The sequence below is a fragment of the Podospora anserina genome, chromosome 1 (assembly GCF_000226545.1).
Source record: "Podospora anserina S mat+ genomic DNA chromosome 1, supercontig 2".
NCBI classification, from domain to species: domain Eukaryota; kingdom Fungi; phylum Ascomycota; class Sordariomycetes; order Sordariales; family Podosporaceae; genus Podospora; species Podospora anserina.
In genome coordinates this window covers 970,846-980,423 of record NW_001914855.1, presented here as the reverse complement: position 1 = coordinate 980,423, position 9,578 = coordinate 970,846, and the positions used below count along the sequence as shown (strand labels likewise).

At 54.2% G+C, this 9,578-nt stretch overlaps 6 protein-coding genes across 6 annotated transcripts; 2 read left to right on the top strand and 4 right to left on the bottom strand.

Annotated features, from left to right (window-relative positions):
• Nucleotides 1-101: 101 nt before the first annotated feature.
• Nucleotides 102-1,167, bottom strand: PODANS_1_11860 (uncharacterized protein; the record flags this gene model as incomplete). The annotated part of the gene is made up of 2 exons (XM_001908818.1): nucleotides 102-500; nucleotides 565-1,167. 2 exons carry the CDS (start codon nucleotides 1,165-1,167, stop codon nucleotides 102-104), a joined length of 1,002 nt encoding a protein of 333 aa, XP_001908853.1.
• A 1,043-nt stretch (nucleotides 1,168-2,210) lies between these two features.
• PODANS_1_11850 (uncharacterized protein) lies at nucleotides 2,211-4,119 on the bottom strand (the record flags this gene model as incomplete). The annotated part of the gene is made up of 2 exons (XM_001908817.1): nucleotides 2,211-3,878; nucleotides 3,931-4,119. 2 exons carry the CDS (start codon nucleotides 4,117-4,119, stop codon nucleotides 2,211-2,213), a joined length of 1,857 nt encoding a protein of 618 aa, XP_001908852.1.
• Nucleotides 4,120-4,291: 172 nt separating this feature from the next.
• On the bottom strand, nucleotides 4,292-4,435 carry PODANS_1_11840 (uncharacterized protein; the record flags this gene model as incomplete). The annotated part of the gene is made up of 1 exon (XM_001908816.1): nucleotides 4,292-4,435. The coding sequence occupies one exon, from the start codon at nucleotides 4,433-4,435 to the stop codon at nucleotides 4,292-4,294; it is 144 nt and encodes a 47-aa protein (XP_001908851.1).
• Nucleotides 4,436-5,785: 1,350 nt separating this feature from the next.
• PODANS_1_11830 (uncharacterized protein) lies at nucleotides 5,786-7,289 on the bottom strand (the record flags this gene model as incomplete). Its single annotated transcript, XM_001908815.1, has 3 exons — nucleotides 5,786-6,110; nucleotides 6,173-6,777; nucleotides 6,840-7,289. 3 exons carry the CDS (start codon nucleotides 7,287-7,289, stop codon nucleotides 5,786-5,788), a joined length of 1,380 nt encoding a protein of 459 aa, XP_001908850.1.
• A 514-nt stretch (nucleotides 7,290-7,803) lies between these two features.
• Nucleotides 7,804-8,244, top strand: PODANS_1_11820 (uncharacterized protein; the record flags this gene model as incomplete). The annotated part of the gene is made up of 2 exons (XM_001908814.1): nucleotides 7,804-8,029; nucleotides 8,165-8,244. The coding sequence occupies 2 exons, from the start codon at nucleotides 7,804-7,806 to the stop codon at nucleotides 8,242-8,244; spliced, it is 306 nt and encodes a 101-aa protein (XP_001908849.1).
• A 492-nt stretch (nucleotides 8,245-8,736) lies between these two features.
• On the top strand, nucleotides 8,737-9,443 carry PODANS_1_11810 (uncharacterized protein; the record flags this gene model as incomplete). Its single annotated transcript, XM_001908813.1, has 2 exons — nucleotides 8,737-9,115; nucleotides 9,187-9,443. 2 exons carry the CDS (start codon nucleotides 8,737-8,739, stop codon nucleotides 9,441-9,443), a joined length of 636 nt encoding a protein of 211 aa, XP_001908848.1.
• Between the last annotated feature and the right edge of the window lie 135 nt (nucleotides 9,444-9,578).

The window sequence follows — 9,578 nt, the reverse complement described above, 5'->3', positions numbered from 1 at the left end:
AATTTTTTTTTAATTTTCTTATCTTTACACTTCTTAAATTTTAATTATCCACAACTTTTATTCATTTTTATCTCCTCCTCTCTTGTCTTTTTTTCTTTTGTTCAGAATTTACTACCCCCTCCCCCCCCCAACGAGAAAGACCCAGACCTATAATGATCCGTGCCCGTAGAAACAGAAGAAACAGACCCGTGCCGATTCCGGGATTGATCCAGCGGCAGCAAAGCAGGAGAAATAGACGGCAACCTCGAGTGAGGGTGCGACACAGTAGGCGTAAACGCCGGTGATGGAGCCGCCGAGGTAGATGATGAGGGAGATTGCCCTGACATTTCCACGTCTTCGGGGGAGGAACTTGACGGGATATACGGTGCGAAAACCGGGGAGGGGAGGGTGTTAGTGGTCGGGGTGGGCGCGTTTGCTTCTGATTCAGATGTTGTGTTGCTGCGCTGGGCTTTGAGCTGGCTGACGCAGTCTTCGAGGTAGCGGACGTATTCGATTGAGGCCTGGGGACAGGTATGTCATTAGTGATAGGAAGGAAAGGGGTGGGAAAAAAGGGGGACATATTACCTGTAGAATAGCCAGCTTGTGCATCTCCCCAGTGCAAGCTGGGATCAAGCTTTTGAGAACGGCAAACTCCTCATTCATTTTTGATCTTCTTCTACGTTCGATGAGGCTGTGGGCGGTTTTTCTTGCGATTTTCCTCCCTGCGGCGCTCGTGGCGGAGGGTTGTTTTCTCTTGGTTCCGGCTGTGGTTGTTGTGGTGGTAGTCGTGGTAGTAGCACTGCCGGCTGCTTTGTTGGACTTGGAACTGCCAGCAGCAGCAGCCGTCCTTGTCGTCGATGTTGTCGACACTGCCGTCTCCTCCTTGGGCTTCATCTGAATGATCTTGCGAGACCTCGTCGGGGGAGGCGGAAGGACAAACTCATCCTTCGCTGGGGCAGGCTGAATAGCAGCAGCAGCAGCAGCCGTCCGCCTTCTTGACTTGACCGTCTCGCTGGCTTGCATTGGAAATACCGTCTGGGATGAAGATGCTGCCGGGTTTGTCGGTTTGGCAGCTATAGCTGGAGGAGGCAGCTCAAACGACATCTGATGCGACACCATCTTTGATCCATCCTTCCCTTTGATGTCGGTTGAGGAAGCCGGAGTCGGGGGTAATGTCGTTCGAGGCATATTGAATAACCTGATCTTGATTGCGACCCGAATGAATGTATGCGTAACAAGATGAAAGGTAAGGCACAGGCGTAACAAGTTGGGGACCGATGCTCCGGGACGAAACGTGCTCAGCACTGGTGATGAAAGAAGCAAGGAAAACGAGGCCTTGACGGCAATCACAAGGTTACAATATGGAATCGTCCATGATGGAAAGAAAGATCAAGAATGGGAAAAATAAGTTGGTTGTTATATTGAAGATCCGGGGGAAGGATTAACACACGAACAGGACCCTGTATAAAACCAACCAGACCGCCAACCTGAGTGTGAGCAAGCAGCGGGAAGCAGGCAAGGCAGATATCGGGAGGGAGCTCAACTGCGAATCTGCGACACCGTGCCCACGCCCGCAAGGTTGCTATCGCTGGCTGGCTGGCGAGGAAAGAGAGCAGCACAGTCGCGTGCTCAGCTTCACGAGTCCCGATCCTTTCTGGGCAGCACGGGGTGGAATCCGCCAAGTTGATTGGCCGGCCACCACTCGTGTCAAGTCGGCTGTGTAGTTCACCCCAGAGCCAAGCATTTTCTACAAGAAACCAAATGGGGTGTCATCGACTTGGCAAGATCATAGCTCCCATTTTCTGTACAGGGCCTGTCGATCATCCATCCCCTGGAAACCATCAGGGTCCACGAGGGCGTTCAGAGCATCTCACTCGCACGACCATCAAAAAGAGGCTACCATTCGGTAGTAATGATGCCCGTCTATCTCCCAACGGCTGGGGGCAACTGTAACCCTTTGCCCGGTGATACCCTGAGGAAGGGAAACAGCCCATCCAATGCCTCACACATGTGCCCGGCAAACCTTCACAGCATGCTCCACCCACCATCGTGGACCGTCAATATAATTGTGTAACCGTTTTTGATTATCTGTATGTCAAAGCCATCCTACCCAAACTCCCTAACGAAGAACTAGAAGCTTGTCAATGTTCGTTCCGGTCGTAAATGTCACCATCTACCAAGTCTTCCAATCAGATGGCCGTGTCAACCCTCGCACGTGCTCCCCCTCCAGCTCACACCTCATTGCTCGGATATGCCACCTTTGTCGTGGCGTTAAACTCCTCCTTGATACTCCTCATGCTCACAAACCTCCCCAAAATGGCGATACTCCCTGCCTTGTCGTTGGTGCCGCTCGCCCTGCTCCCTCCAAACGGCTGCTGTCCCACCACTGCTCCCGTGCTCTTGCAGTTGATATAAAAGTTACCCGCCGCATTCCTCAACTTCTCCTCCGCAAACCTCACCGCCGCCCTGTCAGCCGCAAATACCGACCCCGTCAACCCATAATCCGTCGCCCCATCCACAACCTCGCACACCTTCCCAAACGCCCCAACCGGATCAGTCGTGTCATCATAGACATAAACCGTCAACACGGGCCCAAACAGCTCCGTAGAAAACAGCTTATGATCCGGCTTCTTGGCCAAGTAAATAGTAGGTTTAACAAACCACCCCTTCGACCCATCATACGTCCCCCCCGTAAGCAACTCCAACTCCTCATCCCCATTCGCCTCATCAATCGTCCTCGCCAACTTCTTAAAACTCCCCTCATGAATAACCGGCCCAACAAAACTCTCATGCTCCCACGGGTTCCCAACCGTCAACCTCTCCGTCTCCTCCACCAACCTCCCCCTAAACTCCTCCCACCTCGACTTGGGCACATACAACCGACTGGTAGCACTACACTTCTGCCCCTGGTACTCAAACGCCCCCCTAACAGTCTGCACAACCGCATTCTCCAAATCCGCCGAGCTGTGCACCAAGTGAAAGTTCTTTCCCCCCGTCTCCCCCACAATCCTGGGATAACTCTGATACCTCCCCTCCGCAACCCCCTTTCCAATCTCCCCATACAGCTTCCTAAACACCGCCGTGCTGCCCGTGTAATGCAATGCCGCAAACTTTCTATGCGACAGCACCTCTCTCGTCACCTCCTCCGGATCCCCAGGCACAAGCTGAATCACCTCCCTAGGCAACCCAGCCTCCACCAAAATATTATAAAGCAACCAGTTACTCGCAATTGCGTAGTCACTCGGCTTCCAAACAACCACATTCCCCAACAGCGCCGGCAGACCCGGTAAATTCCCCGCAATGGCCGTGAAATTAAACGGGCTCACCGCGTAGACGAACCCCTCCAGCGGGCGGTATTCCACTCTATTCCACACCCCCGGACTGTTATGTCCCGGTTGCTGGGCGTACAGCTCCTCGGCATACTGGACGTTAAACCTCAAGAAATCCACCAGCTCCGCCGCGGCGTCGATCTCGGCCTGCCACGCGTTTTTCCCTTGGCCTAGCATCGTTGCTGCCATGAGGGGGTAGCGGTATTTAGTCGAGATGAGATCTGCTGCCTTGAGGAAGATGGCTGCTCTGTCGGCGAAGGGGAGGGAGGACCATGACTCTTGCGCGGCGAGGGCGGAGGAGATGGCGGTGCGGATGTTGGTTGGGGAGGCGAGGGAGTAGGTCGCTACTGGGGTGGTGTGGGAGGAGGGGGAGTATTGGGTTGCGGTGGACTCGGTGGTGATCTGGTAGGGGGGTGTTAGATATTGGTAAGTGGAGGAAAAGGAGGATGGGGTAGTACATACCTCTTTCCCTCCAATCACAAGAGGTACCTGCAACGGGCCCTTCTTCTGGAGGGCTTCCACTGCTGCTGCGAGACCATCTCTCTGTGCTGAGCCTTTGGCGTAGTGGTGCTATGCCTGTTAGCTATCTCCCATCATTCCAGACCACCAGTGACAAACATACATTAGGCTCATTAGCCACCTTGGGGATCTTGAAACTCGCAATCGTCGACATCCTCGTCGAACTCGTAGACAACAATCTCGGTGCAGTAGCTGACAACAACAACAACCTAGGTTTCACCCCAGAAAAAGCAGCCCGAGTAGTAATACCAGAAGAAGAAAGCGAAAACCTTCTCAGCTGCCGTGACGCCATTGTCTTTTATCAATCCAAAACTAGCTCTCCTTCGTTGGTTCCGATCAAAAAGATGAATAATAAAGGATGCCAACCACCGGTTTGAATCGGCGCAAGAGACAAACACCGTCTCTTTTTAATCTGCCACAACAGCAAAAGTCCTGACGTTTTCCTGCAGCTCCCATCCGCCAAATTATACTGCGGTAACAAGCTCTCCCCTCATTCCATCATCTCCCGGTCTCGCCCACAAGCTCCATGGTTGAATAAAGGGACGCCATCCTGTCGGACCGCTTTGTCTCGGCTTTACCCCAAGCCTATCTGCCACTGCCGGCGTCATGGTGGGGTAGCTGGCTGGTGATTGGCCAATGGAAAGCTTTGCATGGCGTTGATAGCGACGGATGGTGGCTTATCGGAGCCGAAGTCAACAACATCCGAGAGCTTGACGACGGTTGAGATGAACCGATCACGGGATCAACCTGATCATTTGGGTGGTTTCAACTTTGCTGATGGCGAACCGGCGGTGGACTTTGCATCAGGAAGGCGCTCAACAGCGGCCTTGGCGGCTGTGCTTGTCCATTGGATAGACCAATGGACAAATGGATTCTTTAGCAACGGTCACGGAAGCATTGACATGGGCAACACATGGCTGGAAAAGAAACTGACACGGACAGATGCTGAAGTAAACAATGTTTCTTTTCTATTACGAGCTAGGTCTAAAAGATATCTCTTACGATCGGCTAATTCCTGTACACTGCAAGCTGTTAGCATCATTGAATCCAACTAGCAACAGCTCAAAAGAAGGGCGAAGAGATAATGTCAGAAGGAACAATTGTTACAGCCGTAGCTGTATCAATACCTCACAGCCGAATGGCATAGGAATCCCTTTTATCATCATGTGAGGGCGAAGACGCAGAAAAGAGAAAAGACTGACCTTTTAGTAGAAACATGTCGCTGAATGCTGCTGGTCAGTGAGAAACAACGCCGAAAACCACGCAAGACACAATCATCGCCCGCGCTATGGATTACGTATGTACTCATTATGCTCCTGCTGACTGGGTATCGAGATGACTTCGCTGGAAGTCGGAACCATAAGGGTTGACATACTTACTGGCGTACCAAGTAAATAAAAGGAAAAAAAAGCAAAACGCCGTGGATATTATAACCGAACAAAACTTTTGTGATGCCCCCAGAATGAACCCTTGAACCCCAGAACCCTCATAGGAAACCGCGCGCGCAAGCAATGGCCGAAGCCAGCAGAGCCCACAAAAACCCACGAGCCGACAGAGTGCCTGGGAAACCCATCTGTGATCAAGCTGATTGCCAAGGTCTGGCAGAACCAGCTAGCATCGCGGCAGCCGATGCAAGAAGCTGTCAAGAGCAAACCAGCCAGTGTTCAACGATCAAAGCCCTCAGGTACAGTCGCAACCTCAAGCCCACGACTCCAAAGGATTGGAGTTTAAGTTCTCAAAAGCCGACAACCAACAAGCCCTCGAGTATGTCTTAGGTAGAGCCCTCGAACCGATCCCACTTTGTGTGCGGCGCATCGCTTTCCACCTCGACTCTCTTGTGTCCCATTCCCAGGACAGCATGTTCACATTCCCTCCCCAACCTCTGTTCAGAAGACGATCTTCTAGCCACGGGCCCCATGGCCTCCACGTTTGGTTTCATCACCATCGGTCTTCTTCGCCTAGAAGGTGACCTTCTTGCCCTGGAAGCCGCTGCCACCACCGCGACCGCCACCGAAGCCGCCGCGGCCACCACCACGACCACCACCACGTCCACCACCGAAGCTGCCACGGCCGCCGCCACGACCGCCACCACGGCCGCCGAAACCGCCACGGCCACCACCGCGACCACCACCGCCGCCACCGTTGTTGTCACGGGGCTTGGCGAAGTCAAGACGAACTGGTCTGCCGTCGATGTCAGCGCCGTTGAGCTGCTCGAAAGCGTTCTTGGCATCATCGATGGAGTAGAAAGAGACATAGGCGAAGCCCTTGGGACGGCCACTCTCCCTGTAGATGTTGTCAGCATGCATGAACACAGAGAGAAAGGAGTGAGGCAGGTAGCAACTTACATGTCAGTGGGGATGCGGAGGCTCTGAACCTTGGCGACCTCGTTGAAGAAGGCAGAGACGCCATCCTCATCGGCGCTGAAGGGGAGGTTGCCGACGAAAAGGGTGTCGCTGGGGGGGCTGACGACATCACCATGCTTGCTGGCACGGGCGGCAGCGCGGTCCTGGGGAGCGGCAGCGGGCTTGGCAGCAAAGTCAAGACGCATCTCACGGCCCTGAAGATCGCCGCCGTTCTTGGCGTTGAAAGCCTTCTCGGCATTCTCGTGGGTGTCGAAGTCGATGTAGCCGAAGCCACGGGACCGGCCGCTCTCCTTGTCGGAGACGACACGGGCACCGGTGAGACCCTCGAAGTCCTTGAACTCCTCGTAGAGGATGTTGTCATCAATGCCCCAGCCGAGGTTGCCGCACCAGAGGGTGGCGCTCTTCTCCTCGCTGTCCTCAACAGCCTTGTTCTTCTTGGCCTCGGGCTCCTCAGCCTCCTCCTCAGCCTTTCTCTTCTTGGAGGGCTCAGCCTTCTCCTCGGTAGACTCGGAAGAAGCCTCCTCGGAAGACTCCTCCTCCTCAGAAGAGTCAGAGTCAGAGCCGGAGTCGTCGGAATCCTCCTCAGACTGTCAAGAATCGGTTAGCATGATGCATGGACAGCCATGATGGTCAGGTAGTGGTGACTTACGGAGTCAGAGCCGGACTCGGCCTTCTTCTCAGCCTTGGCGGCCTTGCCGTTCACGGCAGCCTTGGGCTTCTCCTCCTCCTCAGACTCGGAGTCGGAGTCGGAAGAGTCAGAGTCGGAAGAGTCGGAGCTCTCCTTGGCGGCGGCGGCCTTAGCCTTGCCGTTGGTGACGGGAGCATCGACCATCTCCTCATCAGAGTCGGACTCCTCCTCGGAGCTGGAGGAGCTGGCCTCAGACTCGGAGTCGGACTCAGACTCGCTGGACTCAGACTCGGACTCGACCTTCTTCTTGGACTTCTTGTCGGTGGCCTTCTCCTTGGACCCGATGGCCTTCTTAGCGACCTCCTTGGCGGACTTGACGGCCTTCTCGACCTTCTTGACGACGGGAGAGGCGGCGGGCTTAGCAGCGGCCTTGGTGGCCTTGCTGCCCTTGGCTTCCTTGGTCTTGCCCATTGTAAATGTGATGAAGATTGAAGTGGAAAAGGCTGAAAGATGCTTTTCCTGAGATGGGCGAAGGTGAGAGGATGCAGATAGAAAAAGTTTGGTGGGAGGTTGGGGGAAGGAGGGAAGAAATTTATAAGAGGGCAGTCGCAAAGCTTGCGCTCGCGAGGCTCGATAAGCAGAAAAAACTCTTATCTTGCACTTTTTAGCGGGGCAACGCGGGCGGTGAAGCACGCTAGTTGGCTGTAATGGGTTTTGTGCACGGAATTGGCCTTGGCAGTATTGCGTCCAATTTGCCGCCTGTAAAATCAGGCAGAATATGGCAGAGCGCACAGCAAGCTTGGGAGCTCGGACCACCTGCGGTAGGTGGGCAGCTGGCAATGGCGTTGTGAGTTCGGCATCCCGCTCTCGAAGTGAAGCATCTCCGTCGCTGGACTGCTGCACCGAACCCTGCTGTCCACCCGCCGCAACAAACCGATAGTCAGGCCCCGAATATCACCAATTCGCAGGCCTTTCCTCCAGCATCATGCCTACCCCCGAGTCCGAGGCCTTCCTGGCCAAGAAGCCCAAGGTCCCCGCCTCCTTCGATGGCGTCGATTTCGAGGACACCAAGCGCCTCAAGGCCGCTCAAGATGCCATTATCCGGGAGCAATGGGTTCAGGTCATGATGGGTCGGCTAGTGCGGGAGGAGCTGAGCAAATGTTACTACCGGGAGGGTGTCAACCACTTGGAGAAGTGCGGTCGTCTCAGAGGTTAGTTTTGGTCTGGGGAAGATGGCAGGGCATCAGAAGGACAGGATCGACGCTATGTGATTGGGGATTCTGGCCAGAAACTATGCGGAATTTTTGGTGTTTGTCATTGGAATATATACTAATGATATGGTGCAGAGCGGTATCTCGAGCTTCTCAAGGACTCCCGGGCCAAGGGTTACCTCTTTGAGCAGCAAAACATTATTCCCAAGGAATGAGGGGTTGCGGACCGACATGGATTTTGAAGACAGTGAATGTGAGCTTTGGGGAGTGAATAGACGGCATTATAAAGTGGACGGCCGGGTAGCTGTGGTGGTGGATGGGTGGACTCGGCAGGAACAAGCAGCCATGACGGCAGAGCAAGCATGGCAGCTGTTTACCTTGGCCATTGAGTCGCTGCGCCGGGGACTCGATATTGTAAATACAGACAATGGAGACCTGTTAAAATCACCGTGAATATGTTTAAGTGTCAATTACATGTTTTATGCCCATGCGCAATAGTTGATTTTAAAATGTAGATGTTGCGCTTGTCGTGAGCTGGACATGACATCCATCCAATTACCAAACGGCGCAATTGTGCATCTCGGCCTCCCTAGAAATTTTTAGCTTGGCTCCTCCGCAAACCACCCGCGGCCTTCAAGAAGTGCCCCTCCCCCATTCCACCACCAACCACAGCAGTCCCCCGTTCGCCGACACATTCTTCAAAAATCATGATCTGCCGAAGGTGTCTCCGGCAGGCGTCTGGCCTGACCTCCAGGCAGTTCACAGCAATCACATCCCAAACAGTGACGAGGACGACACCGAGGATACCACAAGCCTTCTTCAGCACCACCCTCCGCGCGCGCAATGCCGCCGCTGCCGCCGAGGCTCCCGAACTCACTCCCTTAAACACCGAGCCAACAGCAGACAATGCCGCCGGTCTCTCGTCATGCCCTGCTGGCACCGTTCTCAACGGCCTCAACTACCTCAAGGGCAAAACCGATCCTGTGGCGCTCCCCGATGATCAGTACCCCGAGTGGCTCTGGAAGTGCGTGGAAGTAGGACAGAAGCGCAGCGATGATGCTGATGCGGATGCTGGAGATGCTTATTGTATGTTTCATTCTTCTTGTGTGTGTGCGGTCAGGGGAGTATTCGTATGCTAACAACAATCCTTTTCACAGCCAAATCCAAGAAGCAACGTAGATTAGCGGCGAAGAGACAGCGACAACTCGAGGCGAAACTCATGGCATCCGGTGACCTCGAGGCCCTCGCACCAAAGATCCCAATCCAGAAGCAGACCATCAACCTTCCCGCCGCCCCGACCGGCGAGCTCAAGGAGGTGTTGGAGGCGGCCGACAAGAGACAGGAACTGCGCAAGGCCATGCGCAAGGAGAGACGTGCCAACATCAAGGAGAGCAACTACCTCAAGACCATGTAAAGGGTGATGTAGGGTCACTTTGGCTTTGGGGTTGGGGGGTGGTGAGGTGTTGGGCGAATGGGGGGTCCGCGCCTTTGTGTATAATATGATGTATTGTATGTATACAACGATTTGGGGAGCATATTACCTCAGGAA